The following is a 9,942-nucleotide window of genomic DNA, read 5'->3' on the forward strand; positions in this document are numbered from 1 at the left end:
CTTGAAATTTGCAGGTTTTGGCTATGAATAAGGTCTATAGTTGCCAACTTGTAAAATTTGCATTTCCAAATTTCGCAACGATAAAGGGAGAAAGAATACAAGTTAACCTCCCTTGGGAAAAAGAACATGTACACATACATTTTTTTTTTTCCTTCTATACACTTGACTTGTATCATTATGAGTTGTTCCAAGTATATATCTCCTATAATATAACTATTCTGAATTATAATTTATACATCACATGTTCTAGTGGATCATCTTTGTCATCCATTTGATGCATTAAACCACATATTGCATTCCATATATTAAGAACTAATGACAATAAGTTTCCACTATGTCTTTTTAACACACATCTTTTAACAACTTGTAGTTAGTCTCCACCAAAGGATGAGCTCTTACAACTTTCACGAGAAGGTGGACCACTTAATGCTTCCTGCAATAGTAAATCGTTTTCTTCACAAATTAGTTCTACATGCAAGTGCAAGTAAATATGCAAATTAGCCAAATAGTTTATAACTCATAAAATTAGTTGTACTTGTACAGTTGGTGGAGGATTGTCAAGTACTTAAGTTTCTTGCTGCTTTTTTTTTTTTTTTTTAATTTCTTTAAGTATGAGAGGGTTTTAATTGAAAGAAAAAGCTTTTAATATGTTAATTATTTGAATGCTTAATTGCTAAATTTTTTTTTCTTAGATTCAACAAATAGGAGTAGCAAAGATGACTTTATATCAATTTCTAGTATGTTTTGCTCCTCATAACTTTTTTATAACATTGGTGGTTTGACAAGATATACGACTTTTATAAGGTAATGTATAAGGCCTTGTTCAGTTCACCTTAAAATAATAATATTTAGTAAAAATAAGTTTAGTTCAGTAACAATAAGTTTTAATTTGGTAAAAGTAGTTTTAAGTAAAAATAATTTTAATGAATAAATATATTTAGTAAATTTTGGTGAATGGAACTAAGTGGTACACAAACTATTGGACATATAGTAAAAATGAGAGATAGTAGTTTCTAAGGATTTGCACTCACATGACCAACTGATACTTGGGTGTTGGATGATTTAGAGTTATATGCATCAAATCCACCACTATGACCACCACCAAACATCATAGCATCCAAGCTGTCCTCTGCAATATTTCTCAATCTGCAAAGTTCAGGCAGCAAAATTGTCCCAAGGTCTGGTCTATCTCTCCTCCTCAACTCAGCACATTGTAATGACAATTTTGCAAACTTTATAGCCTCTTCAACTGGCCAATCAGAAACTGTTGGGTCCAAAAATTCTGCAAAACTTCCCTTTTCAATTGCTCTTTCAACATGATGAGCCAAACCCATTGGTGATCTTGCTGTTAGTAGTTGCAAAAGCATTATACCAAGGGAGTACACGTCCGATTTTACGCCTAGCATACCTATAATAATAACCATCATAGTAAGAATGGTTACCAAACAATAATATTCTGCTAGACAAGGTAGATGGAGATCTAATGTATGCATTTAAGCATGGTTATGGTTTTAAGGCGTTGGTCCGGCCAAAAGTAGGTCATTTTGTTAATGTGCAAAACTCGGTCAGCCCATGCTGGTTGTGGTCTTGTGGATAGATTTTAACATAGAAAGTAATGGTAAGTTAAGACTTAAGGATTGAAAGGAAGTATACCTGTTTGTTGATACTCAGGGTCTATGTAGCAGAAAGTACCAGCTGTAGAGGTCATCCTATATTGCGTAACCTCATCAGCGACTGATGGGGGACTAATCTAGCTAAGCCCACATCACTAATCTTGGCAACTAAGTTGCGATCTAGAAGGATGTTACCCGGTTTTAAGTCTCGATGCACCAAAGGCTCTGGCTTTGTCTGGTGGAGGAATAAGAGGCCTGTCGCGATTTCTGCAGCAATGCGGAACCTATGTTGCCAAGAGAGTGGTGGACTTCCTCCTCGACAGAATAAGCGATCCTCAAGACTACCATTATGCATGTACTCATAAACTAGACATCCATACTCTGGGCAAGCTCCTAATAGTAGAACCATGTTTGGGTGTCTAATGCAACTTAGCACTTCAACCTGTAAAATATTATCCATATGTAACAAATTATTGATGTAACGTTATGATCATTGTAAACTATAGGATACTTATTTGTAATAAAGAACTTATAATGTAAAATTACTGAAAGCTTCTCCCTAGTGTTAGACATCTAACTGTTAGATGAATAGTGCAGGTCTTTAGCAATAGTTGAGTTTGTGAATATTATAAGCAGAAGCATCAAGTTTCAAATGTAAATTAGATAGTATATAATGACTAGTTACCAACTGAATTGGTATAAAGAATGTGTATGGTAAGATCGAAAATGCATCATGAAGATTTAAAAGAGAAGGAATTTTATACCACATAACCCTGTGTTTTAGGTGTTATCCTTAGATAACGCTCACTTTTGCACCCCTTCATGAGGTAGCCCCCAAGCCCAAACTTGTAAAACCTCATTGAATTTAACCAACTTTTAAGGTGACGTTACTAAAGTATCCTGTTCAAAGCTCAAACATCCGCACACCAGCATACCCCACACTGTTCTTTCAAAATTTTCATCTACTTATCAAAGTTTGTTCTTCATTATAACATATACTAGTAACGCTATCATCAAAAATCGTTTAGTTTAGATATTTTAGAAGTTGGGGCACCACTTAAAAATAGGGTGCAACACGGGCGTTATCTGAAAATAACAATTAAAACATGGCGTTATATGGTACGTACACCCGAAAAATAATAACATAGGCTAGCTTTAGAGGAAATTACCTCTTGCTGAAACTGAGATCTTCCTTGAGCAGCATCAGGACGCAAGACCTTAACAGCTACTAATGTGTGATCTAATTGACATCTAAACACAGGACCATATCCACCTTCTCCAATCTTACGTGCTTCAGCAAAAAATTCTGTTGCATTTTCAATCTCTTCAATAGTATACCTTCTATATCTTACAGCTGAAGATATAGAGTCCATATCCTTGTTATTTTCCTCTGCTTCTTTCAATGCTTTCATCTCTACACTAACCCTTTTCTGTGCCTCAAGTTCAGCTAGTCTTCTATGAGCTTGATCCGATGCTTCCATGGCCGCCATCGATTTAGCTTTCTCTTTTTCCATGAACGATCGAGTTGGTTCCTCGGAATATCGAACATTATCATCCACTTTACGCTCCTCTTCTACTTTCCACCTTTGAAGCTCAAGAGCCTGAAACCAATAATTAGCTTCACAAATTGCTAGCTCTAAAATGTGACTAATTTCTTCACTCCGTTTCCTAAAGATCTTCCCTCTTTTCGTTTAGGTGCGTTTCCAAAAGATCTTCCCTTTTTTACTTTATTCCTTATTTGGAATTCTTTTTTCCTTTTTTACCCTCTCGTGTCCCTATCATATGGTCCACCATTACACTATTAATTCAATTTTACTTCCCTTCTCTCTCCTACTTTAACCCCTTTTAGTTGTTCATTTATGTTAACTCCTTTCTCTCTCCTACTTTACCCACCCCATACCCCACACAAATGGATCCTCTTTGGTATTTGTAGGAACAGTAACAAGGAAGATCTTTAGAAAACGGAGGTAGTAACTTTTAGTGTGTTCTCAATTAGTTGCTACAGTTTGACTTTCGCACTTGGTCCCACGTGACCGAGTTTTTCATTATAGTTTATGCTTAGAAGTCATCAAATATGCGTGAAATTGAACTATTACAACTAAACAAGAACGGAAGAAGTATACATTACTCTTCGTATTGGAAATTCATTGGGAATAGAGTAATACCTTTTGTTTTGCTGTAAGTGCTTCTTTGCAAGCATTACTATACATATTCATTGTTTGCTTTAACTCCATCTGCAGTCTTTTCATGTGAGCTTCTACATCATCCTATAGTTTAAGACAAAATAATCATCATCCATGTAATCAATTTAACCTTCGCTCTTTTCTATTAAAGAAAAATAATTTCGAGAAGTTTTCAATATACTTAATTCAGAATGCGCTCTGTTCACTTTAATACATCACACTTGTTAAAATAACTTGTCAAAATTTATTGTACTTGTAAAGTGAACATGACGTCCGTTACTGAAATCATACTTATCTAAACTTATTAGATCTAAACATGACGCAAACGACGACAGATAAAGGAAAGTTCCTCTCACCATTGATTGTGATTGCGTGTTTGACCAATTGACATTAGTCATGTCATCAAAAGAAATATTAGAGGAACTAGGAGGAGGAGGACTTGATAGAGGAGTGTCGACAGATGACCTTCTATGTGATGTATCATAAAGAAAATCATTATCTGAGCTTGTTGATAGTCTGTTATTAGTACTCCTCCTTTCTTCAGGAACAGCATCACTAGCTAAAGGAAGTGGCATTCGATCAACACTTGGTCTTCCTGAGCTTACAAATGAAATATCAGTGTCTCCTAAGATATCACCATATGATCTCATATGTGGATGTCTCCCCCCTCGAGTAAATGGTGACCTATTATCAACAAACAAAAACTTTTAATTGTATATCACTTTACTTCCTCCATTTTTGTAACACTTTGTTTGGCACGCAATTTTAAGGACACGTTAGACAAGGTAAACAAATAAAATGATTAATCAATGTCGGAAGTAGTAAAAATTATAAAAAGTTCTATACTTATTCTATTTCAAAATAATTGTTGAATTTCCCTAAAAAGAAAAATATCACAATACTTGCTACGTTCTATAAATAGACTATTTATAACCGCTAAACAATCTAAAATGTCCTTAAAAAGTTAAAGGTCTATAGTCTATACTTTCTCCTTTAAAATACTTGTACTTTTTCTTCAACAGATGTTTTTTTATTCAAAAAGTAGATGTCCTTCACTTTTTTTCTCTCCCTTTTCTAAAAACTCCCCACTTTTTATACTTCCTCTGTTTCTTTTTACTTGCAACAGTTTGACTTTCACGCTTGCCAATGCATAATTTCAACCATCAATAAATTTAATTACCGATAAATAAAAATTTTAAAAAATATATATTCGAAAAATGTACATTCAGGCGAATCAAACAAGATCCAACATGAATATGTTTTTCCTTAACTACAAATCACCAAAGATAAATTAAGTAGAGTTGGTGAATAGTGTAAAAGTCAAACCGTTGCAAGTAAAAAGAAATGGAGGAAATATGTAACAAGTAGGGTTGGCAATGATGCGAGTCGAGCTCGAGTTTGACTAAACTCGACTCGAACTCGAAAACTCATACTCAAACTCGACTCGAAAACTCGCGAGTTTTAAATTGTCAAGCTTGAATTCGAACTCGAAACCTAAATTCGAACTCGAACTCGAACTCGTTTCAAGCTTTTTGGTCATTTGATATAGTTCTTTTTTTTATAGAATTAAGAAATTCTTTACTTTGCTTTTTGGTTATTCTATACACTTTTTTTTCATTTTTTTGAAAAGAAAAGTACAAGTATTTTTATAGAAAAAATATAAAGTTAAAATTTCTTAAAATATTAAAAGTATATATATATAAAATTTTATCAAGTATCTCACGAGTTTCTCGAGTCGAGTATTGAGTGGCTCGACTCGACTCGTTAACCTGTCGAGTCGAGTCCGAGCTCGAGTCGAGCTTTGACCGAGCTTTGACCGAGCTTTGACCGAGCTTTGACCGAGCCGAGTTCGAGTAGCTCACGAGCTGTCTCAACTCATTGCAAGCCCTAGTAACAAGTATTATGAAAACGGCGAAATATGAAAGGAGGAAGAATGTAACATAATTTAGCAATCAAGTACATATCTATATAGATCAGTGTATTCGCAAATTCTTATATTACTATACAATCTGATTCAGTCAAACCATCTTAGTTAAACATAACGGTTAAAGTTAGAAAGAAGAATGTATGAAAAGTTTATAAAGAAAACCATAAAAGTATAGAAAACCATAAAAGTATAGGGCTAAAAATTGAACATACTTAAAATCCAAGTCATCACTTCCACTAAACGGTGACCCAGATGGTGTTGTTTTTTCTGATCCTGATAAATAATAACATAGAAAATGAATGTTGTTACATATATAAAGGAAATAATCATGAAAAAAATGGAAATATAATGCTTATAAATTATAATAAATATAAAAAAAGAAAGAGAAGAAAAAGAGAAACCTATTCTACTGTGAGGAGGAGAAAGTGAGGTAGTTGTTGGCTGTTGCATAATTTGGCTTCGAAGTTGAGAATTGAGTGGAGCTGGACGACAAGCTGAACGAGTGTTTGCAATTTTCCCTCCTTTTGAAATTATATAAACGGTGCAAAATTCTGGTACTCCTTTTGATACAGCTGAAGGAATATCTGTCTTGCCAAATCTATTCATTTACATCCAGGATTTATATATCAGAAATTTTTGTAATGCAACTTTTTCAAGAGATTTCATTGTTAACACTTAACATGATGTTTGTTTACAGTATAATTTGTACTCCATATGATGGTTGTTTTTAATATTTATTTATTAGGAAAGATAATTGGTTCGAAGATCGACCCTTGCTAGGCTATTAGCCTGCAGGGCACATCAGTTCAAATACTGAGTACAAGACTTTATAGCACAGAAGAAAATACTCAACATATTGTTGGGATGATGATTCAAACCCTGACAATGTCATGAAATTCGGGGTGGTACTCCATTGAGCTACCAACTCTCCTTCAGAGGTTGTTTTTAGTTGAAAGGCCAAATACTATAAACGGTTTTGGTACCAAACAAGAGACAGAGGGGTATTTTGAGAATTTCACTTGCATAAGAGTCACTTGTTTAATTTCCTGACTTGTTTGGTGTCAAATTGTTTTATGTTCAACTGCATTTTATTGAGAAAGAAATAGATGATGCTATCGATTATAAGTAACTAAAACAGATGAACGTTATTAAATATAGACCTTAGGATTGCATATAAAAGAGCACCCTTTTTTTTTCTCTCTCCCCTCTCTCCTCTTTACTTTCAAAAACCCTAGCCTCCATTGTTGATTTTTAAAGGGGCTTCCATCGGTTTTTACCGTTGGAAAGCCCCCACCTTTGCTTTTTTATTTGTTTTTAGGTTTCCAATAACGATTTCTCCCTCGAAAGACAGGGATTTCGATCTCCTTCGTAAGAAAAGGTTTTTCGATCTCCTTCGAAAGACAAGGTTTTTCAACCTCCTTCGAAAGACAGGGTTTTTCTCCTCTTTTAGAGGGGAATTTCTACAGGTTACAATCCGGGATACTAGATCTAATGGATTGCCGTGAAATTATTTTGTTGGTGAAGAATTATGCGGGATCACAAAGGTTATCAATTTTTCGAATACGGTCAGATGAATCCGACGGAAATCATCCTCACGACTACAAGGGATTGTTAGATTGTCTCTCCAACAAGGCTGTATTTTCCAGCGATATAAGCGGGAGATGTTCCACATTGCAAGATTTGTTTGACGATCGTAGTTTTTATGAAGGAAATTTTTGTTTGATTCAACTTATGTATTTGTTTGATTCGATTGCTTATGTAGATGTCGTATGACTTTTTATTAATGAATTAATTTTACTATTCCAAAAAAAAAAAAAAAGAGATTGCATATAAAAAGTTAAAAGTGACAATATTATGCAATAACTAAACATAAATAATACTAATTTGCGCATAATCTTGTCATAAACTTCTAAAGTAATAACACATTTAGAAACTTTATCTAATTCTTACTTTTAATGTCCAAGGTTGCATTTTTATTTTGAGGGAAAAAAAACGAAAAGACTATATATTTTGGAACAAACGAAAAGACTTACTTCCTCCGTTTCAAAATAGATGATACATTGTCTATTTATGGGTGTTTCAAAATAGATGATACATTGTTTTTTTTTTTCCTTCTTTAGTAACTTTTGCCTTACACTTTTACCATTTTACTTAATTAATACATGTGGTCCCCAACTTTTTCTTTCTCCTTTCTTTTCACATGGGACCACTAGAATTAATCTACCTCCTTTTATACTACTTAAACATACTTATGAAATTTTGCCTACGAGTCCGTTTTGATCACAATGTACCATCTATTTTGAAACGGAGGAAGTATATATTGTCGGATGGAGTATTACTTTAAGCTTGTTAATTTTGAACTCTAATTACAAAATGTGAATACAAACCTCGTAAACAAATTTCCTTTAGAGGCAGCACCTATAATTAACACCTCAACAGCTGATTGAGTAACAAACTCTGTCAATGCCTTCTGAACTTCTGAATCTTCAAGCACAATATCTCGACATTGAATCTATCAAAAAAAAATTAACTCAAAAAAATAACATCAAACAAAATTTGATGATAAATAATAATAAAAAAATCACCTTAATATCTCCAAAGTTTAAGATAATTCATCATATACACATAATTTTTCAGAATTGTACCATATACTCTTGAGGTTAGAAAAGACTTCATCAATTACCCTTAACAATTCATAGACGAAACGAATTATTAGCGTGTCAACACATATCTGCCCTCATAATATGAAATGATATTAGAAATCTAAAAAGACAATCGTCAAGTGTCAAAAAAATTTCAAAACATAAGTGCCAATTCATAGATCATTCAAGGATAACTAGTGAAGAATTTTTCTTAAAACTTAGGAGTATAGTCTTTAATACGAACACCAAAATTTGTAAGATGACACCTTTTTATGCACTTTGAGACCTAAGTTTTAAAATCTTAATTACTACCTCCGTTTTCTATTATTTATAACGATTAGACATTTTTCTTCTCTACTTTACGTCAAATCGTTGCACATAATAAAAAACGAAGGTAGTACTTTATCTCTTGTATTTAATCATTGTTGAACTACAAGAATGGAGCACAAGTACCTACATCTTTCCTCGTGCAAAAACAGCGAAAGGGGAGGAACAAATCCTTTGTTTGTTGATCCCATTGTCTACCTACACAAAGGGGGTAATGTTGTGATAAATAATCTGACATTATTGAAGCAACCAATTATTATGAAGATGAGGGAGATATAAAGAAAGTGATGGAGAGGTACCATTGATAACAACATGGGGATTAGAACCATAAGAAGGTTTAACTTTAACATGAACAAGCACAACTGTTTGGCCTCTTTGAAGAAGATTATCAATAGCCCATTTAAGAGCATGTTGGCTACCTTTATCTCTATCTATCGCAACTGCTACCAATTGATTTGATGTATCCTTTTTATCTGAATTCTCTTTTGAAAGCCACATCCTTCTCTAACAAACCCAATTTATCATTTGTCTTTTACTCCATATAAATGCAACCTTTTTACGAATCTTATGTTTTAGTTGAATCACCCATTTCATTTACTACTTTAAACCATATATGAATCATATATCCTTTCTTCTTCTTCTTTGACCTGCTGCTTATTTTGTTATTTATTGTTCTTGATGCTTTTTCTTCTCAAACTTTCATGGATAACAAATTACTATTCTTTTGGTTTTACAGTTTTCTTTTTTTTTCTCTATCAAAAATCTATCAATCTCGTATGCCTTAAATCTTCCCTTAAAACTAGGCTTCTTTTTTTCATTCCCACATATAAAATACATAATCTATATCATATAATTACCTCCTCTCTCTCTCTTCTTCATATTACAGTTAATCCACCTCATTCACATTTTGACTAATATCTTAATGTCCTTCGAGGTCCTGAGTAGAGATGGAAATATCCAGTGGATCACCCGACCACCCGCTCCACCCGGTTTATTAAGTGGGTGAAAAACCCGGTTTAAACGGATGATAGCCGGGTGACGGATAACCGGGTGACGGATGCGGGTCGGGTTCGGGTGATATTTTTCCATCCATCACCCGATCCGTCACCCATTTACCACCCGACCCGTCACCCGTTTAAAGTAAAAAGGATATAATATTTTTATTTTTGGCTTTTACATTTTTACAAAAACCCAATGGTCCACACGCCCAAAATTAAGCAAATTAAGTAGTTAACCCAACCCCATCTTAC

General features: G+C 33.8%; 1 protein-coding gene across 1 annotated transcript; it reads right to left on the bottom strand.

The window, feature by feature from the left end:
- On the bottom strand, positions 1-9,190 carry LOC104886722 (U-box domain-containing protein 52). The gene is given in 12 exon segments (XM_057392610.1): positions 1-433; positions 1,032-1,408; positions 1,654-1,740; positions 1,743-2,055; positions 2,783-3,214; positions 3,779-3,880; positions 4,153-4,480; positions 5,936-5,996; positions 6,125-6,321; positions 8,111-8,235; positions 8,823-8,890; positions 8,992-9,190. Coding segments are annotated over 12 exon segments (2,352 nt in total). The 3' UTR covers positions 1-370.
- Positions 9,191-9,942: the final 752 nt, after the last annotated feature.

This window comes from Beta vulgaris, chromosome 2, assembly GCF_026745355.1.
Source record: "Beta vulgaris subsp. vulgaris cultivar EL10 chromosome 2, EL10.2, whole genome shotgun sequence".
Taxonomy (NCBI): domain Eukaryota; kingdom Viridiplantae; phylum Streptophyta; class Magnoliopsida; order Caryophyllales; family Amaranthaceae; genus Beta; species Beta vulgaris.